At 42.6% G+C, this 21772-nt stretch overlaps 1 protein-coding gene across 1 annotated transcript in view; it reads left to right on the top strand.

The window, feature by feature from the left end:
- The window catches only part of ttc27 (tetratricopeptide repeat domain 27), a 286736-nt gene that overhangs the window by 253972 nt on the left and 10992 nt on the right, over positions 1 to 21772 (top strand). Inside the window, exons 17-19 of the mRNA XM_072264878.1 lie at positions 7487 to 7684; positions 12463 to 12574; positions 18381 to 18481. Of these exons, the coding sequence (XP_072120979.1) occupies positions 7487 to 7684; positions 12463 to 12574; positions 18381 to 18481 (411 nt within the window). The remainder of the gene's footprint in view (positions 1 to 7486; positions 7685 to 12462; positions 12575 to 18380; positions 18482 to 21772) is intronic.

Raw genomic sequence — 21772 nt, 5'->3', positions numbered from 1 at the left:
CTGAAGAGAACATAAGACATAAACACAAGAAATCCTGCACTTGCTGGAAATGCAGAGTAGTGCGTACAACATGCTGGAGAAACTCAGCAGATCAGACAGCATCTATGGAAAGGTATAAAGGATTGATATTTTGGGCTGAGACAACCCCCACCAATGACCTGCTGAATTCCCCCAGCATTTAGTGTGTGTTACATGAGAACATAAGACATAGGAACAGAATCGGCCATCTAGACTGTCAAGCCTGCTCCACCATTCAATAGGGTCATGGCTGATCTAGCAGAGGACTCTGCTCTTTCTTGTGACCCTTAATTACCCTGCTATGTAAAAATCTACCTAGCTTTGTCTTAAATATAGTTAATGAGGTAGCTTCTACTGCTTCCCTGGACAAAGAATTCTATAAATTCATGATTAATTCTATGTCCTAATTCTTCTCCCCAAGTTTTAGACCACACTTAGAAAATTGTGTTCAGTGCTGGTCAGGAAGGATGTGAAAGCCCGAGAGAAGCCACGGAGCAGGTTTACCAGGATGCTGCTGAGATAATCAGAGCATGTTTTATGTGAGAAGGTTGAGCAAGCCAGGTCTTTTATCTCTAGAGTGAGGGAAGATGAAAGGCAACTTGGTAGTGGTATGCAAGAATATGAGAGGCATAGATAGAGCAGAGAGTCAGTGCTATTTTCTCAGGGTGGCAATGGCCAACTCCAGAGTACTCCTGTTTAAGGTAAGTGGAGGGAAGTCTTAAGGGAGATGTCAGAGGTAGATGGCTGGAATGCACTGCTGGGGTGGGGGTGGTGGTAGAGGCTGATACAAAAGGGACATTTAAGAGACTCTGAGGCTGGCATGAGGATGTAAGAAAAATGGAGGGTTATGAGCCATGTAGGAGGAAAGGGATAGGTTGATATGGAATAGGTTTATATGAGTCAACACAACATTGTGGGTCAGAGGGCCCATACTGGCACTACTGTTATATGAATCTTGAGGCTATGACCCCTGCTCCTGGTCCCACCTACCAGTCAAAAAATGTTTTCTCCATCTTTTCAACCCATTTCATAATTTTATACATTTTTGTAAGACTTCCCCCTCATTCTTCTGAATTCCAATGAGTTGTTGTCCCAGTCAACTCAATTACTCCTCATAGGCTAACACCCCTGATCTCCAGAATCAACTGGCTGAACCTCCTCTACAACACCCCAGAGCCAGGATCTTTTCTCAAGTAAACAGACTGGAATTTGGTGGCCTATAGACAACTCCCATCAGTGATTTTTCTCCCCCTTTACTATTCGTGATCTCTACCCATATGAGTTCAACATTCTGTTCCTTAGATATTGTTTATCTCTATTGCTCTGATCTCATCCTTAATTAAGAGTGCTTCCCCACCTCCCTTATCTTCCTGTCTGATCCTCTGTTAATATGTGATACCCTTGGATATTTAAATCCCAGTCATCTCCGTCCTGTAACCATATTTCAGTAACGACCACTAAATCATATCCCTTTGTTCTATTTTATGCCACCAGTTCACAGACCTTGTTTTGAATACTACAAGCATTCATATGAAGTGCCTTTATACTTATTGTCCTTTTCAAATCTAGTAATCTTTCTGCTTTTTGCATTTGTCTTTTCTGTCCTCCACTCTTACTTTTTTCTAACTTTTGTTTTAGTCTCTGCATTGCTCCCCCTGTCATATTAGCATAAACCCTTCCCCACAGCATCATCAAATTGTCCTCTAAGATATTGATTGCGGTTTTTAAGATATTGTCACCCATTTCAATTAAAAGTGGGCTCTCCCAGTGGCCACCCATTTTAATTCCACTTCCCATTCCCATTCCCATTCCAACGTGGCCTTCTCTACTGGTGGAGGAGCAACATCTTATATTCCATCTGGGTAGACTCCAACCCAATGGCATGAACATTGATTTCTTGAACCCCCCCCCCTCACCATTTCCCATTCCCATTTCCCTCTCTCACCTTATCTCCTTACCTGCCCAACACCTCCTTCTTGGTGCTCCTCCCTTGTTTCTTTCTTCCATGGCCTTCTGTCCTTTCCTATCAAATTCCCCCTTCTCTAGCCCTGTATTTCTTTCATCAATTGACTTTCCAGCTCTTTACTTCACCCTTCCCCATCTCCCCGATTCCCCTATCACCTACTACTTTGTGTTTCTTCCTCCCCTCCCCCCACCTTCTTACTCTTAACTCCTCATCTATTTTTTTCTCCAGTTCTGATGAAGGGTCTCAGCCTGAAACGTCAACTGTACTCTTTTCCATAGATGCTGCCTGGTCTGCTGAGTTCCTCCTGGATTTTGTGTGTGTTGCTTGGATTTCCAGCAGCTGCAGATTTTCTCTTGTTTGTGGTTGATCCTGGTCTTGTCCGATTGTTGACTGTCTGGTTTATACTCTCTCCTCCTCCCCAAGAACTGAGTCCAAAGACTGGAAATTCAATTGGTTAGTCCTAATGAAAATCTAATCACTCACAATGTCTATCAAGGTTAAACAGATAAAGCCTTTTATTGCTCAAAAATATTTATTTATTCTACAAATGGGGCTCATTGTCGGGTGCGATAGTCCACCTCCTTTACGCTATTCAGGAAAACAGACCATGACAATTTATTTGTAACTGGTAACATTTGATACCCAGGCTATAAATAATGTGAACACCTTTTGGTGGTTGGTATCGTACCAAAGGAAGATGGTTCTGGTTGTTGATCAATCCTGCCAGCTCCAGGCATCACAGCTGTAGCTCTTCAGGGCAGTGTCCAAAGCCCAACCACCTTCAGTTGTTTCATCAATGATCTTAGTTGCATCACAAAGTCAAAAATCGGGCTGTTCATTGATGATTGTACAATGATTAAATACATTTGTAACACCTCAGCAAATGAAATACTCCACACTGGCAATGGCATTTAGCTAAGACTCATCCATACTGCAAAAAACCCATGGAATGACAATCCAACAAGAGTCTAACCACTATGCCTGATATTTAATGGCATTGATATTAGTGAGTTCCCTGTGATAAATACCCTGAGAGACACCATTGACTAGCTGGACCTGCGCCACTTGAGCACTCTGACTGCAAGAATAGGTTAGAGGTTGTGTATCCTGCAGCAAGTGCCCCAACGCCTGACACCCCATGACCCTTTCAATAACCTGCAAGTCACAAGTCAGGTGTGAGAATGAATATTCTCCAGTTCCCTAGAAGAGTGCAGCACCAATAACGGAAGAATCTCCAGGATAAGGCAGCCTGCATGATTGATACCACATCAGCTACCCTGTATGTCCATTCTCTCCATCACTAGTGTGCAGTGACTGCTCTCTGTAGATGCCATCTACAAATGTACTGAAGCTCTTCACAAGGCTACTCTGATAACACTTCTCAAACCTGTGACATCTAAAAATGAAGGGGGCAATGGATAATTAGGGAACATCACCACTGGCAGGTTATCCTTTCAATTTATGGTATACTGACTTGGAGGCTCGTTATCATTGAATCTAAGTTTTGGAATTTACTCCCTAACAGCATTGAGGCAGTTCCTTCAATAAAAGGACGGTAGTGGTTTACCCTCATCTTTTTTGAGCGCAGTTAGGATTGGGCAATATATGGTGGCCTAAATCACAAAAGTTTATTGGCAACTGTTGGAAATCTTGTGTAAAGGTTGCAGATAGTAGGTACCCAGCACCACATAAAATTCTGCAGACAAAAGGGTCAGGAATCCTTACTCGTTCTCTTGTGTGAGAATGCTCCAGCTGCTCTCTGCTTTAGCATCAGCTACTCATTATAAGATTAATATATTTGAGTTACCCATTAAAATTAAATAGTTGCTTTTTGCAAGTGGTTTCACTAACCTTGATTCATAATGTTCCAGAAATATGTGAATATTACTCTACAGGGGACAGTAAAAGCCACCCACAAAGTCTTATGTAGTCGTCTGTATAAAAGTTATTTTTCATCCTGAGACTTTGAGAATCTTGTGAGTGCATTGGCATATTTTCTTTCTCTGCTTTACCCTACCATGATATATGGTTATGGTCCAATAAATCTTTCAGTTTTGTTCCTCTGCTGACTCTTTAAGGGGTAGTTCAAGTTTGGAGAGAATTCTCCCAACAGTGTTGCCCCTTCCAACCTGTTGTTGAAATAGGCATTCTTCATTGAACAGTGAGACTCAGCCAGACATTAAGGGTCTAGTGTGTATCACAGTCCAGTCTGATATGTGTTTTCCTGTAGAGCACACCAGGAAGTGATCAAGAGCAGCAGTGAAGGCTACTTTTAGCAAATTACAGGTTTTATTGCACATTAAAAATGACAAGTTATTTCTTGTTGGATTTATTTCCCATATGTAGTTTCACTGAGTTGGTTAGACACAATGAGTTATTATTTGTCTCAAAAGAACTGAAATGCAGCCATCCCACTCTCTGCAAAGAAAATATTGACTGATCTTGATGTATCAATACCATTAGACCTTAAAAAGGCACAGGCACTGTATAAACTCCTAGATCTGGTTGCAACTCATGAGGTGTGGCTGATGCTTTCCTGCAGAGAATTCCTGGACACTGATCCAGCAGCAATGAAGGAAGGATGGCTTGTTTCCAAGTTGGCATGGTGTCTGAGCAGAAGAGATTTTAAATTAAGCTAGGCTAGTTGCTGTGGTGCTGCCTATGGATATATTGAGTGGATTGGCAGGACAGCATTTAATTGCTCAGTGATGTTGTAGTTGGTAAGTTTCCATCTCTGGTGACTTTGGCTTGTAAGTCGCTCTCGGGAATCAAACAGAGTCACTTGCCACAGAGCATTCAGTCACAGCTGATAAGGCTAGTTTTAGGACAGTTGCTGCTGTTTTATTTTTCAGTAAAATTGTGTGGGGATTAGGAAGGGCTAATTACAGAGTCTTTCTGACTATGGTAAGGAACAACCACATCAACACTTCCATTGCCTTTGATAAGATAAACACTCCGAGCCACAGCACAGGAGTTAGAGTAAACTTAAAATTAAGGTAGAGGCATATAACAAAGATAATAGGGCAGGTCAAGGAGAAATCATTGAAAAGTCTACATGTACATAGCTAGGGTGCCTGAGACTTTTGCACAATACTATATTTGTCAACGTGGAGCAGAGAGCAAGTTTGTAAATCTAGCAGGAGCAAAGAATGTTGGGAACGGTGAGGGTGGAGTGTCATTGAAGGTGGCAGAGAATGGATGTTAGGGACTGCGGTGGCATGGGTGATGTTGTAGTTGGTAAGTTTCCATCTCGGTGACTTTGGCTTTTAAGTCACTCTCAGGAATCAGAAACAGAGCCACTTGCCACACACCATTCAGTCACAGCTGATAAGGCTAGTTCTAGGACAGCGTTGCTACTGTTTTATTTTTCGTAAAATTGTGTGTGATTAAATGGCAGAGTAGGCTTGATGGGCGAATGGCCTAATTCTACTCCTATGTTTTATGGTCTTATGATCTTGTAAAGCTGAAACCGCTGGGCCTGAACACCTCCCTCTGCAACTGGATCCTAGACTTCCTGACTGGGAGACCTCAGTCAGTCCGGATCGGGAGCAGCATCTCCAACACTATCACACTGAGCACGGCGCGCCCCCCCCCCCCCCCCGCAGGGCTGTGTGCTCAGTCCACTGCTGTTCACTCTGCTGACCCACGCCTGTGCTACAACACACAGCTCGAATCAGATCATCAAGTTCACCGATGACACGACCGTGGTGGGTCTCATCAGCAAGAACAACGAGTCAGCATACAGAGAGGAGGTGTAGCGGCTAACGGTCTGGTGCAGAGCCAACAACCTGTTTCTGAATGTGAACAAAACAAAAGAGATGGTTGTTGACTTCAGGAGAGCACGGAGCGACCACTCTCCACTGAACATTGACAACTCTTCCGTAGAGATCGTTAAGAGCACCAAATTTTTTGGTGTTCACCTGGCAAAGAATCTCACCTGGTCCCTCAACACCAGCTCCATAGCAAAGAAAGCCCAGCAGCATCTCTACTTTCTGCGAAGGCTGAGAAAAGTCCATCTCCCACCCCACCCCATCCTCACCACATTCTACAGAGGTTGTATTGAGAGCATCCTGAGCAGCTGCATCACTGCCTGGTTCGGAAATTGCACCATCTCAGATCGAAAGACCCTGCAGCGGATAGTGAGGTCAGCTGAGAAGAACATCGGGGTCTCTCTTCCCGCCATTAGAGACACTTACACCACACGCTGCACCCGTAAAGCAAACAGCATTGTGAAGGACTCCACGCACCCCTCATACAAATTATATTGTAATTTGTCCTCTACTGTGCCTATTGTCTTGTTTATTATTTATTGTACTGTCCTGCACTGTTTTGTGCACTTTATGTAGTCCTGTGTTGGTCTGTAGTCTAGTGTAGTTTTTGTGTTGTCTTACGTAGCCTAGTGTAGCCTTGTGCTGTCTCACATAGCCTAGTGTAATTTTGTGTTGTTTCATGTAGCACCATGGTCCTGGAGGAACGTTGTTTCATTTTTACTGTGTACTGTACCAGCAGTTTATGGTCGAAATGACAATAAAACGCGATTTGACTTGAAATTTGTTTTTCTTTTATGGCAGCAGTTACAGTGCAATACATAAAATTAATACTGTACTGTGCTTAAAGTCTTAGGCACCCGAGCTATATACAGTGTATGTGCCTGAGACTTTTGCACAGTACTATATAAGGAAGAAAACAAGATAGATTTCGGAACAGAATGCAAGAGCTTAGTGGCTCATTTTGACCCTTTCCCTCTACATACCATACTCTCAAGATGAGTAAGAAAGAATACAATGCCCTCCTGGCCTCTGTTGGAACTGTATATAGAACAAAAAGAATGGCTTCCACTGGTGAAGCACCAAAAATCAACGATGTGCAGTCTTGCACAATCCTGCCCATGAAGGTAAAGGTTAGGATCTACATCTGCCCCTCAGCATCCTAAATGAAGAGAGAGAGAATTGAACAGCTTTCCTGCTGCTTTAAACTCTTCACACTGTTCCTGCTGCTGGAAGTGTGAGAGAGAATGTTTAATATGGTTGGAGTGTGCCTTCAGACTGTGTCATCCATCAGTACCTCTCCCTCTTCTTCTAAAATCTCACGTGCCTGGTTACGGCATTGGGCAGTGACTGGCTGTGGAGTTGCTATCAACAAGAGGAAAAAATGTCATGAAAAGTTTTAGAGACCAAATATAACTTGTTCAACTGCATGGAGCACTAGTATTTCTCTCCTCTATTTGTCTCCTCTTTCTCTGGCTTCAGAATGCTGAATCCAAAATGTAGTGTTTCCACCACATTTGTTGCAGAATCTCACTCAGTTTTTTTTTTCTTTTAAAGTTGATCAGGACACTTGTAGTACAATGAGGGTTTAAAATTTCTTTACAAGGGCCAGTGCATTCATCTGACTCTACTTCGTGATGTCATCTTCGAGTACAAGGCACATCTGACTGTATCACAACTGACAGGTTCACTGAAAAGGATGATGTGCTCAATTCAGTGTAATTTTTCATTTCAGGTTCTGAAAATCCTGGTGCGGGCTGTGGAAGAAGGGATCACTGATCGCAGAGGAGATTCTGCAAAGCTTTTGACAGGGAAACTGAGGGAGCTATTTGGTAGGGTGACTTCCAAAGTAACGAGTGATGCTGAGATTTGGAGGTTGTATGCTAAGCTTTGTGGTGATGGGCAAACAGGAACTTCAGAAGACAATGAAAAGGTTGGTAGCCAATGCACCATGGATTTCACCCAGAGTTGAAGCATCTTCTGAAAGTGCAACTCTTATTGCCTAGTTTCCTCTACCCACTCTCCCCACTCGCCCCACTCGCCCTTCCACCCAGAGTACCACTCTCAAGGTAGGACAGTCAGCAAACAATGCCCTCTTAGCTTCAGCTAGTATTATACAGAATGGTGCAGTAGAGTTATGCAACCCCCCCCCCCCCCAGCTATTTCAGGTGTTTTTTGCTTGTCGCTTTTATGATTAGGATCAATAACTTACAGTCTACAGAATTCAATTGCTGCTCTTATCAATGTGTTGTTCCTTTGGGATAAAATGTCTGGTTGTGATTTAGGCTGGTGTAGATCACCCATGTTTTATGATATTTTTCATTATTTTCTATCTTTGTTTGCTCTTTGGGCTCTTTTGTACGAGTCCTTCCACATCTGCCTAACACACCTTAAGTAAAAACATCATGTTCTTTACTTTTTACATATGTATGGAGCAACTTATTGTATGGGAAGCAGGGAAAGATTAAGGGTGGCATGATAATGTAGTGGTTAGCACAACACTTTACAGTACCAGGGGCCGGAATTGAACTTGCGTTCAATTCCCGCCGCTGCCTGTAAGGAGTTTGTACATTCTCCCCGTGATCGCATGGGTTTTCTCTAGGTGCCCATAAATAAAATAAATTAAACTAAATGAGACCTTATACGCCTTTCAGTCCAGAGTGCATTTTTGCAAAGATCTATTCACTACATGGATCTTTTTTTAATTATAAGACCATAAGATATAGGAGCCACTCGGCCCATCAAGTCTGCTCCGCCATTCAATCATGGGCTGATCCAATTCTTCCAGTCATCCCCACTCCCCTGCCTTCTCCCCATACCCTTTGATGCCCTGGTTAATCAAGAATCTATCTATCTCTGTCTTAAATGCACTCAATGACTTGGCCTCCACAGCTGCTCACGGCAACAAATTCCACAGATTTACCTCCCTCTGGCTAAAGTAATTTCTTCGCATCTCTGTTCTAAATGGACGTCCTTCAATTATGCCTTGAATGAATCCTAGTGTTCACTATTTTCCTGAATTCTTTTGTTCTGTTTGTCCATCTCCACTTCTGTAAGATGTCACTAACCCCACTCACTCACCAGATTTACAGCCTGCTCAACACTGATCTGATACTGTTCTTGTAATGTCTAGAAGTATACCCATATACCATTCCTACTCCCACAGCATACAAGGATTGGCTATGTGACTGTGCCTTGAGGTTCCCCAGCACCTGGCATGGATCCAAAGATGGGAAGTGATTTCAGATCTAACCACGGACTTGTAACAAAACTTAACAATATCTAAACCTTCAGCCAGTTTTGAACCTACATAGGTCACTGCAACAACGCACCAAAGTTTCTAAGGCAGCACCTTCCAGACCCACGACCACTATCATCTAGAGGGACAAGAGTAGCAGATACCTGGGAAGACCACCACTTAGAAATCCCCCTCCAAGTCACTCACCATCCTGACTTGGAAGCATATTCCATCATTGCCACTGGGTCAAATCAAGGAATTCCTTCCCTAACAGCATTGTGGGTGCACCTACACCTCAGGGACTGCAAAAGGCAGCTCATCACCACCTTCTCAAGGGCAACTAGGGATGGGCAACACTTAGCTGGCAACGCCCACATCCCGTGGATGAATAAATAGAAAAAAAGAATGAATTGCAATTAATTGTTTTTCCTGATAATTACCTAGACAGTCGATCTTCTCTTAAAAGATATTTTGATATTTTTATACTATCCATCTGAGGAGTTGGTCTGTTTGTTGTTGCAACTCAAGAAAATGTTTGAAAATGCTACACTTCTTTAGTGGTGCACAAACGTACTGGGCTAGATGATGTGTTCAGTCCACTGACGTCCAAGTCATGAATGGAAGCATCGTCAAATCAGTGCCAGGTGACAAAATTGAAGAAACCTCATGAGTTTGCTATGCAGAGTAATCTTGTGCTGCGGTTGTTTCAGGTCAAATGTGGTTGATGGCTCTTGTTCAGCTTCCCCATGCAGAAAACATTACATTTATAAATTGGCATTGGATTTTCATACCACAAGATCTCAGAACTTAGCCATTATTATTGTCCCAGTGGGCTTGGTCCAGACACTCTGATGTTTGTAGTGCCTGGAGAGTTCACCATGCTCAATCATTTCATTGCCACTGGTCCAATGCAGTCTTAAAAGTTTTTGACTCATTCTCCCTTGCTTCTCATAAGCACAAAACATCCATTAAAATCATTGACAAAAATACAATTATCCAGTGAATGGAAGACCACATGCTGAGTTATTTTTAAAAGCATGCTCACAATGTACCAGTCCAATATTTTTGAGTTGGTTTAAGCCCTAAAATTGAGTGTACTTTTGGGTGGTTCTATGTGTGTGTTTGCTGCTGCACTACTTGCTCGGGCAGAGCCACATGCTGTGAATCTTGGGACACCAGAGCTTGTTGTGGGCAGACGTTGTCTATTCACACCTAATCGTGTTCATTTCTCCAGCTCAGTGTTAATCATAAAGTGTTTTGCCCCTGCATGTAATAAGTACCTCATGGTGAATCACCCAGTGAGGTAACCTGTCAGCCGTATGGATGTGGAATAAGAAACACAAAAGCGATGTAAGGAGAAACATCAGATCTATATTTTAGCTGGGCAATATTTTTTCCACTGCAGGTGTAAAATTAGGCCAAGTAAGTTAAGTAGGTTTGAAAAGAGAGAATGATTACAAGGGGTAAAAGCTAATTTTCAGCCACCAAAGTCTATCATTATCTAAACCAAAAGACCTTGGGTTAGTTGACAGTGCCTGGCACTTGGCATACAGATTGTTTCTGGCTCTGAGCAGAGGATTTCTCTGCAAAGTAATTTCATGACAGACAAACACCAACAGTATGTCTGACTAGGTTCCTGAAGCCAGCTTATAATCAGTGACTGAAACTAGCAGGCTGATCCTTCAGATGTACTCTGGCAAGTAAGTCCCATCCTCAGATTTTTTAAATGTGCTCAGCTACAGCTGATATTTCTGGCTCTGTTTACCTAATGGTTAGGAGGCAATGTTTGAAAATCTGAAGTTAGTTATCCTGTACAAATCAATGAGCTGACATACTGTTGCTCAGACTTTGACTGACAAGTGAATTTCTGTCGTGCAGTTATTGATGTTTGGCTTAAAGGGGGCATGGAAGTAAAAGGAAAGGAATGAAAGGATTTAATATATATCTTTCAAACCTGTTTAGGCCTATACTACGCGCAAACTTTTAAATTCTTAAAGGTCATTCTATTCCTGTAGAAACTCAGTTGAAAATAAACTTCACAGAATCATAAGACATAGCGGCAAAATTAGTCCACTCGGCCCATCAAGTCTTCTCCACTATTACATCATGGCTGATTCTTTACCCCTCCAAGTTCCATTCTCCTGCCTTCTCCCCATACCCTTTGATGCCCTGACTAAATAAGAGCCTATCAACTCTGCTTTAAATATACAATGACTTTGCCTTCACAACCATCTGTGGCAATGAATTCCACAGACGCACCGTCCTCAGGCAGCACAGTAGCATAGTGGTTAGCACAGCGCTTTACAATACCAGCAACTTGGGTTCAATTCTCGCCGCTGCCTGTAAGGAGTTAGAATATTCTCCCTGTGACTGTGGGGATTTCCTCCCGGTGCTCTGGTTTCCTCCCACAGTCCAAAGACTTACCAGTCAGGAAATGAATGCTAACATTGCAAGTGCTTTCCTTGCCTCCAACTCAACCTTCAGGGAATCCTTCACAAGGGCTCCCAAGTCCCTTTGCATCTCTGATTTTGTAATTTTCTCTCTGTTTAGAAAATAGTCTGTGCCTTTATTCTTTCTACTGAAGCACCTTGCCATACACTTCCCTACACTATATTCCATCTGCTACTTCTTTGCCCATTCTCCCAATCTACCTTCTGCAAACTCCCTGCTTCCTCAACACTACATGCCCCTCCACCTATCTTTGTATTGTCTGCAAATGACCACAAAACCATCAATCCATCATCCAAATCATTGATATGCAACGTGAAAAAAGTGGTGTAAATACCGATCCCATCTGTCACCAGCAGCCAACCAGAATAGACCCCTTTATTCCCACTCTTTGCCGATCTATCCATGCTAGTATGGGTAATACCATGTAATACCATTGGCTCTTGTCTTGTTAAGCAGCCTCATGTGCAGCAGCTTGTCAAAGGCTTTCTAAAATTCCAAGTAAACAACATCCACTGAGCCTCCTTTGTCTGTCCTGTCTGTTATTTCCTCAAAGAATTCCAACAGATTTGTTAGGCAAGATTTCCTGCTAAGGAAACCACACTGACTTTGGCCTAATTTATCATGCGCCTCCAGGTACCCTGAAACCTCATCCTTAATAATGGAGCCCAACATCTTCCCAACCACTGTTCAATGCTGGACATGCTTTGAAGCAGCAGATGAATGGGTCTTATACAGTATTCTGGTATAATGGACTGCTCTTCATTACAGCTGACCCACAGGAAATGGGGAGAGAGTGATAAGAGAGTGGGATGGGAATTCCAATTGCCTTCTGATCCCTAGTTAACTCCCACCCCTCCATCCTTTAGACACATACTCCCCCCTTCAATTTTTGCACCATCAATGGCTTAAAATGAGATTTTTTAATCATGTGTTATAAAAATGAATTATAAGCAACCCAGACATGTACTAATTGTGTTGTGTGCCTTTCATTTTTATTTTAATGCCCTGCCTTTCCTTTCCAGGCCCTGCAGTATCTCAATAAAGCACATCGGTGTGAAACACAGTTAAGCGGGTGGGAGAAAGATGCTGCCTCTTTCAAAGAAGTAGCAAAACGAGCAATAGAACTTGCACATGGTAAGTTGCCAATGGCTAGCAGTTTGGGACTACGCAACTAGATGAGGGAAGCTGTCCCTGTCGGCAGTTGTTTCAAAGGCCAAGCAGACAGGTTCAATGCTGAGGGGAAAAATTTATTAGGAGACTCTGAGATAAGTTCTTTTGCACATTGGTTATGTCGGGGTGGGGTGGAATAAACAGCATTAATCAGTACAAGTTGGACAGGCACTGAGAATATTGTACAGGACTGTGTTGAAAAAATTGGTGATGCACAGCACCATCTGCGATCTCGAAGTTGCTCACCCGAAAGTGTCTCTATTGTTGCTAGTGACTTTAATCGTGCCAACTTTTAAACAGAGTTTCAAAGTTCTGCCAGCATATCAACTCCACAACCAGAGGAGAAGATGTATTAGACTTAGTTTATACCAATGTTCGTGGAGTTTACAAGGCTGCCTCCTTGCCCTCACCTCAGACCCTCAGATTTTACTAATCCCTTCATACAGACTACTGATTAAACAAGTCAAACCAGTTCTCAGGGAGATCATGTCTTGGCCAGATGGTGCCTCCCCGGCTTTGTAGGACTGCTTTGACAGCATGGACTTGGGCATATTCAGGGAGGCAGCTACCTACGATAATCATGTCAGCATTGATGAATATGTGGAATCGATGAGCAGCTATATAGAAAAATGCATTGAGAATATTACCACGATTAAACACTACACTACCAGGACAAGTGTGAAACCATGCTGACTGCAGAGGTTCGTGCACTGCTTTGGGATCGGGACACTGCCTTCAGATCAGGAGTCTGGATGACTCTAAGGTCAGCAAGAGCCGTGATTGAATACGCACAGAAAATCCACAGACATCTTTGTGACACCAGAGACACCGTGGTGCATGTGTACAGACCATAGCCAATTACAAGTGGTCTCTGTACATCAGCGACTGTGATGCCTTTCTTCCTGATAGGCTGAATATCTTCCACGCATGATTTGACACATTAAATGATGTGACATCCCTTCCTGAGGAACAGGCACCCTGCTAGCTGTACCTGAGGAGAAAGGGATCCCACCCTGGTTAAACGAACGCAAAGCCGCCAGGCCAGACAACCCAGGCCTTAAAGGACATCTTTAATATCTCTTTGAAGCAGTCCACTATCCATGCAGGCTTCAACGTAGCCACCATTATTCCCATACCCAAAAGGGTAATGTAACTGACCTAAACGATTACCGCCCAGTGGCACTGATGTCAACAATTATGAAATGTTTTGGGCAGCTGGTAATGGATCATATAAAATCCCACCTTCCAGCTACATTGGACCCTTTCCAGTTCACTTTCCACTCAAATCGGTCCACTGATGATGCCGTAGTCTCAGCTTCCACTCTGGCCCGTCCCACCTAAAAAAAATATCATGCCTCCTATGTTAGGATGTTGTTCATCGGCTCCAGCTCAACATTTAACATGAACATCCCTCAGGGATAGGTCAGTAAACTGTCCTAGTTAGGATTAAACACCCTACTTTGTAACTGGATCTTGGACTTCATGACGGAAGGACTCCAGTCAGTCCAAGTTGTCAGCAACATCTCAAGTTGGATAAGTCTCCAGGACTGGATGAGATGTACCCCAGGCTACTGTGGAAAGCGAGGGAGGAGATTGCTGAGCCTCTGACAATGATCTTTGCATCATCAATGGGGACGGGAGAGGTTCCGGAGGATTGGACGTTTGCAGATGGCGTTCGCTTATTCAAGAAAGGGAGCAGAGATAGCCCAGGAAATTGTAGACCAGTGAGGCCTACTTCAGTGGTTGGTAAGTTGATGGAAAAGATCCTGAGAGGCAGGATTTATAAACATTTGGAGAGGAATAATATGATTAGGAATAGTTAGCATAGCTTTGTCAAGGGCAGGTCATGCCTTATGAGCCTCATTGGATTTTTTGAGGATGTGACTAAACACATTGATGAAGGAAGAGCAGCAGATGTACTGTATATGGATTTCAGCAAGGCATTTGATAAAGTACCCCATGCGAGGCTGATTGAGAAAGTAAGGAGGCATGAAATCCAAGGGGACATTGCTTTGTAGATCCAGAACTGGCTTGCCACAGAAGTCAAAGAGTGTTTGTAGATGGGTCGTATTCTGCATGGAGGTCGGTCACTCGTGGTGTGCCTCAGGGATCTGGTTCAGGACCCTTTCTCTTCGTGATTTTTCTAAATGACCTGGATGAGGAAGTGGAGGGATAGGTTAGTAAATTTGCTGATGGCACAAAGGTTAGGGGTGTTGTGGGTAGGGTGAGGGGTTGTCAGAGGTTACAGCGGGACATTGATAGGATGCAAAACTGGGCTGAGAAGTGGCAGATGGAGTTCAACCCAGATAAGTGTGAAGTGGTTCATTTTGGTAGGTCAAATATGATGGCAGAATATAGTATAAATGGTAAGACTTTTGGCAGTGTGGAGGATCAGAGGGATCTTGGGATCTGAGTCCATAGGACATTCAAAGCTGCTGCGTAGTTAAGAAGGCATATGGTGCATTGGCCTTCATTAATCGTGGAATTGGGTTTAAGAGCTGAGAGGTAATGTTACAGCTTTATAGGACCCTGGTCAGGCTGCACTTGGAGTACTGTGCTTAGTTCTGGTCACCTCACTAGAGAGGAAGGATGTGGAAACTATAGAAAGAGTGCAGAAGAGATTTACAAGGATGTTATCTGGATTGGGGAGCATGCCTGATGAGAATAGGTTGAGTGAGCTCAACCTTTGCTCCTTGGAGTGGCAGAGGATGAGAGGTGATCCGATAGAGGTGTATAAGATGATGAGAGGCATTGATTGTGTGGATAGTCAGAGGCTTTTTCCCAGGGATGAAATGGCTAACATGAGAGGGCACAGTTTTAAGCTGCTTGGAAGTAGATGCAGAGGAGATGTCAGGGGTAAATTTTTTAAGCAGAGAGTGTGAAATGGTGCCAGCGACGGTGGTGGAGGCAGATACGATAGGGTCTTTTAAGAGACTCCTGGATAGGTACATGGAGCTTAGAAAAATAGAGGGCTATCAGTAACCCTAGGTAATTTCTAAAGTAAGTAGATGTTGGGCACAGCATTGAAGGCCAAAGGGCCTGTATTGTGCTGTAGGTTTTCTGAGTTTTCTATGACTCAGAACTGAATTGCCATATTCAGCTCAAACACATCATCAAGTTCGCTGCGGACACTAAGTGACTGTCCTTATCAGTAACAATGATGAGTCGGCCTACAGAGAGGAGGTAGAGAGGCTTGTCAAGTGATGCAAGAACAACAAACTGAGTCTCAACGTAGACAAGAAAGAGATGATTGTGGTCCTCAGGAAGGTGCAGGTCAACCACACACCCTTGGACATCAGTGGCTGTGCCGTGGAGAGAGTGAAGAGCATAAAGTTCCATAGAACCATAAAACACTACAGCACAGAAAACAGGCCATCCGGCCCTTCTAGTCTGTGCTGAAACTTTGCACATCACAAACGATCTAATCTGGACTCACACCATCTCTTCACTAGTCAAGAAGGTACAGCAGCATCTACCCTTTCTGAAGAGACTGAGGCAGCCAATGGCTCTCCACCCCCACTCTAATGACTCTCTACAGGAGCACCACCAAAAGTGCCCTGTCTCGCAGCATCATTATGTGGTATTGCAGCTGCAAGACAACAGACCACAAGATCCTACAGAGGATAGTAAAAACCACTGAGAGCATTATTAGTGTCTCCCTCCCCCCCCACCCATTTGTGACATTTAGTGGAACCGTTGCAGATGAAGGCCCAAAGCACTATTGAGGATCTCCATCACCCATCCCACATTCTCTTTGACCAACTATCATCAGGAAGGAGGTACAAGAGCATCAGGACTTGGACTGCAAAACAGGGTAACAACTTCTTTCATCAGGCTGTGAGACTAATGAATACCTTGCCAGCATCGAGGTCTCATCACCGGGACAGTGAGCTGTTTACTGTTTACCTGTGCTGCGCACTATATGCAGTTTAAATTATATTTTATTAATTTACTTTGGTTTACGTGCTGTGTCTGATGTATGTTGTGTGGGTACACCATGGTCGTTTAGTTGTATATATGTAGTCAGATGACAGTAAACTTGAACTTGCTGTAAGGGTGCACCATTTTGCAGTTTAAAATGTGATCAGGGAAAGTGAGAAATGTAGAGGTTTTAAATAAGAAGTTATTAGCAACATGGTTGTTGTGTTTAAATAAGGCCAGTGGATATACAGAGCTGTTAGTTCTAGAGATAAGGTAAAGGAAAGTGATGAGGGGCTTGATTGGTTTATCATCTAGGGAGGGGAGGGAACGTCGACGCAGACCATGAGAGGCCTGTCTCGGGCATTTTCATGCCTTACAAGGCGCAGATTGGAAGTCTGTGTGGGGTGCCACTCCTCGCACAGACTAGAGCAATGTATGGTTAAGTGCCTTGCTCAAGGACACAAACACGCTGCCACAGTTGAGGCTGTGAGATTATACTGATAATCTCCTCCATTTACACTTCCAGTGGTTCATGAAAGCAGCTAGCATAATTGAGGGCTTCTTGCACCTTAGTCATTCTTTTTCTCCCCTCTGCCATCAGGCAGAAGATACAAAAGGTTGAAAGCAGTTATCACCAGGCTTATGGGTAGCTTCTATCCCACTGTTATCAGGCATTGATTAAAGGTGAATTCTTGATTGTGGTCCTTGAACTATATACAGTATGTCCACCTGCACTGCACTTTCTCTGTAACTGCAACACTATTCTGCAATCTGCTTTCATTTCACAACCTTGGTATATTTATACATCATCATGTAAGGAATGATTTAACTGCTTAGCATAGTTTTCTTTTTTTGGGGGGTTTTTCTTTGTATATATCTTTTTTCTTTTTCATTTCCTTTTTCTTCTTTATGATTAATTTCATCATGAGTTTGGAAGTCTATTATACCAATGTAATTTGAAATCTTTTTTGTGTATGTTTGTTAATAATAAGATTATTCCAATCTCTTTGTATCAACATTGTTACTGTGTTTGTAATTTTGAAAATTAATAAAAAGACTTTTAAAAAAAAGAAAAGAAAGAAGCAAATGCTTTTCAGAAGTATATTGGCATCTGTGACCTATACCAATTCTGCTGTGCTTCTTTTCAAAAGCTGATGTTTTATGGACATTTAAAGTCTTGATATTTTTAAAAAGCAAATGGAATATCTGTCCTCCAATGCAAGGTAACTTTCAACCAAAGCTAATTTCAGAGAGCCGTAGCAATAATCTAAGGCTCTTCACAAAAGAAATTGACATTGGGATAATGGAGCATGTGACCAATAGGTTGGTCTGGGGTGCTTTATGGGAAAGTAACTAAGGTGAGTAAATTCACAAAGATTCTGCCTTGTATGAAGGAACATAAATGAGAAGAAAGACTTGGATTTCATTAGAGTAAAACGAGTCGTAAGATAATTTGCAATTTGTTTCATTAAGTGATCCTAGTCAAAGTAGAGTAAGGTCAGGATTTGATCAGTCTTACCATTTTTTCAAGAGTGAGATAACAAAACAAAATGCAAAGTGCGTGGCCTTCTCCAGTGAATCAAATTTACATATAATTTACTTATTATTTATTTCCTCCTTCGGCCTCTGTACTTTTCCTTCTCAGTATTTCCCTTTATTTTAAAGAAATGTCACTTGCTGAGTTTGAGATTGTTTTCTGTCATTTTCCATTTCATCATATTGTAAGAAATGAGAAGAGTGATAATTATTTAAATTTAGGTTTTTCTCATCTCTCCTATAACTAATTAAGAGTACTTAGTAATTTAATGCTGGAATTGAAGTTGTGCCTTAATGTCCTCTCTTTCTGTAGTCTCCATTAAATGCAGTAAAAGCAAAACTAATCCTCAGGAGGCTCTGCAGATGTTGTCCCCGGCTCGCCTCAACCTTCGCGGCCTCTCCAGCAAAGCACAGGTGGGACACTGATTTAGCTACTGAATTTTCTTTCACATCCTGCAGAAGCACCGGAGGAGATTTATCAAATTCCCATGATCTACCAAAGTCAGAAATATCAGAAGCTGAATATCATGTGGTCTTGTGATTGTGTCCTGGGATGGATGGATGGATGACAGTGCTGCTTTTACATTGTTCTTTGCATACATATCTTTTATATGAAAATCTTGCAATAAAATACATTTTTTATCAACAGGATTTTCACACAAAGTGCAACAGCCACTCCAGCAGCAATGATTCAGTCTTTCTAGGGCCATCTTTCTACAGGAGGGTACTGGGGTGCCAATCTTTAAACCCCTGTCATTGGCTCTGGTGGCCCATGAGAGCTGGTGTGCTGAGCAGATGCTTCCAAGCTCACTAGGCCTTGTATTATTAATGACATCTCCTCAGCTCCTCTTCTCCTGTTTTTTTTCCATTCGGTAAATAAACTTGAGCTCTAGACAGACATAAACACAAGTGACTTCACTTGCTGAGATCTCCAAATTTGGAAATCACCAAATAAATCTATTCTGCAGCTTGTTATTTCAAAGATGCAGACATTGAGAAAGTGTATTTTCTAGGTTTCCAAATCTGTGTTTAGAGCATTTATGGTTTAAAATCTAGCATTGTTATCTTTGCGATGTTATCATGGCTTGGACATGGGTGACAAGCAAGCATGACAGCAGGGTTGTTCTTTTCTTCCCTCTGAAATTCCACGGAACGGTCTCAACATCTGACACGATTTGGCCCTGGCACCTGACTCACTGTCGAATCCCTGATTGGGAGGCCTGTAATTTGGCATGCGATTGAATCATCTTCCAAGGCAAGAGGCCTGGTAGTTATCCCAAGTGGGAGCCTTAAGTCAAACCTATCTTCAGATCCTTTACCAGGGGGAGGGTGCTCACCACCAATTTATTCTCAGAACTTCTGCCAAGGCCAGGCCCATGGCCTCTAGCATCCATCAAGATGCAGAGAATTTAGATCAGCCTAGATCTGCCTGAACGTGTTGAAGCGCGTACATTTGTTCTTGTTGCTTCTGGTCTCATGAATGTACAGTTCCTTCTTTTGTAGATTGGTGTTTTGCAAACTTTTTTTTACGTAATTTTCTAAATGTCTTGTGACTTAAACTATTTCAAGAAATGCAAAAATACTATTCTGCACAATGCACGATAATGCCAACAACCATAATTTGAACTTCAATTGTTGAAATTTATAATGGTTAAGGAACCAAAATAGATTGGAAGCTGATTTAATCTTCTTGCCAAAGAAGAAGTATTCTAAAGGCAGGATGATGCAACTACGGCTGACAAGGGAAATCAAAGCCAATATAAAAGCCAAAGAGAGGAGATATAATAGAGCAAACATTAGAAGTGAGAAGATAGGGAAGCTTTTAAAAACCAACAGAAGGCAATTTAAAAAGTCATAAAGAGGGAAAAGATGGTATACAAAGCTAAGCTAACCAATAATATTAGTGAATTCCAAAAGTTTCTTCAGATATATCATGTGTAAAAGAGCGGCGAGAGTAAATATTAAACCACTGGAAAATGATTCTAGAGAGGTAGTAATGGGGGACAAGAAAACGGTGGATGAACTAAATAAGTATTTTGCATCAGTCTTCGCTGTGGAAGATACTAGCAGTATGGTGGATGTTCAAGGATGTCAGGGCAGAAGTGAGTGAAGTTGCCTTTAATGGAAGAAGGTGCTTGGGAAACTGAAAGGGCTGAAAGTACATAAATCACCTGGACCAGATGGTTTACACCCCGGGGTTCTGAAAGAGGTAGCTGAAGAGATTGTGGAGAGATTAGTAATGATCTGTCTAGAATCACTAGGTTCTAGAATGGTTCTGGAGGAATGGAAAATTGCAAATGTCACTCGACTCCTCAGAAAGGGAGAAAGGCAGATGAAGTTAAATGATAAACCAGTTAGCTTGACCTCAGTGGTTGAAAAGATGTTGGAGTCAATTGATAAGGACATGGTTTCAGGGTACTTTGAGGCACATGATAAAATTAGGCCAAAGTCAGCATGGACAGCAAGGGAAAATCCTGCCCGACAAATCTGTTGGAATTCTTTGAAGAAACTTTGAGATCAGTATTTTCCTTCTAGATAACATAAGAACATAAAAAATAGGAGCAGGAGTAGGCCATCTGTCCTGTCGAGCCTGCTCCACCGTTCAATGAGACCATGGCTGATCTGGCTATGGACTTATCTCCACCTTCCTGCCTTTTCCCCATAACCCTTAATTCCCCTACAATGCAAAAATCTATCCAACCTTGTCTTAAATATATTTACTGAGGTAGCCTCCAGTGCTTCATTGGGCAGAGAATTCCCCAGATTCACCACTCTCTGGGAAAAGCAGTTCCTCCTCATCTCTGTCCTAAATCTACTCCCCCGAATCTTGAGGCTATGTCCCCTAGTTTTAGTCTCACCTACCAGTGGAAACAACTCTCCTGGCTCTATTTTATCTATCTCTTTCATAATGTTATATATTTCTATAAGATCTCCTCTCATTCTTCTGAATTCCAGCGAGTACAGTCCCAGGCGACTCAATCTCTCCTCACAGTCTAACCCCCTCGTCCCGGTGAACCTCCTGTGCGCCACCTCCAAAGCCAGTATATCCTACCTCAAGTAAGGAGACCATAACTAAACGCAGTACTCCAGGTGTGGCCTCACCAGTACCCTGTACAGTTGCAGCATAACCTCCCTGCTCCTAAATTCAATCCCTCTAGCAATGAAATCCAACATTTCATTTGCCTTCTTGATAGCCTGCTGCACCTGCAAACCAGCCTCTTGTGATTCATGCACAAACACTCCCAAGACCCTCTGCACTGGATGGATAACATGGATAGAGCATTAACTGATTGAATGGAGGCAATGAACGGGAATAAAGGGAACCTTTTCTGGTTGGCTGCCAATGACTAAGGGTGTTGCACTGTCATCTGTGTCGGGACTGCTTTTCATGTTATATGTCAATGATTTGGATGACAGAATTGGCGACTTTGTGGCCAAGTTTGTGGGCGATATAAATATAACTGGAGGGGCAAGTAGCGTTGAGGAAGCTGGGAGGCTGCAGAAGCACTTAGACAGATGAGGAAAATGGGCAAAGAAGTAGCAGATGGAATACAGTGTTGGGAAGTGTGTGGTCTTGCACTTTGGTAGGAGAAATAAAAGCATAGACTATTTTCTAAATGGAGAGAAAATTCAAAAATCTGAGCTGCAATGAAACTTGGTAGTCCTCGTCTAGGATTCCCTAAAGGTCAATTCGCAGGTTGAGTC

The sequence above is a fragment of the Mobula birostris genome, chromosome 8, assembly GCF_030028105.1.
Source record: "Mobula birostris isolate sMobBir1 chromosome 8, sMobBir1.hap1, whole genome shotgun sequence".
NCBI lineage: Eukaryota > Metazoa > Chordata > Chondrichthyes > Myliobatiformes > Myliobatidae > Mobula > Mobula birostris.
This window is presented reverse-complemented; position numbering and strand designations above follow the sequence as displayed.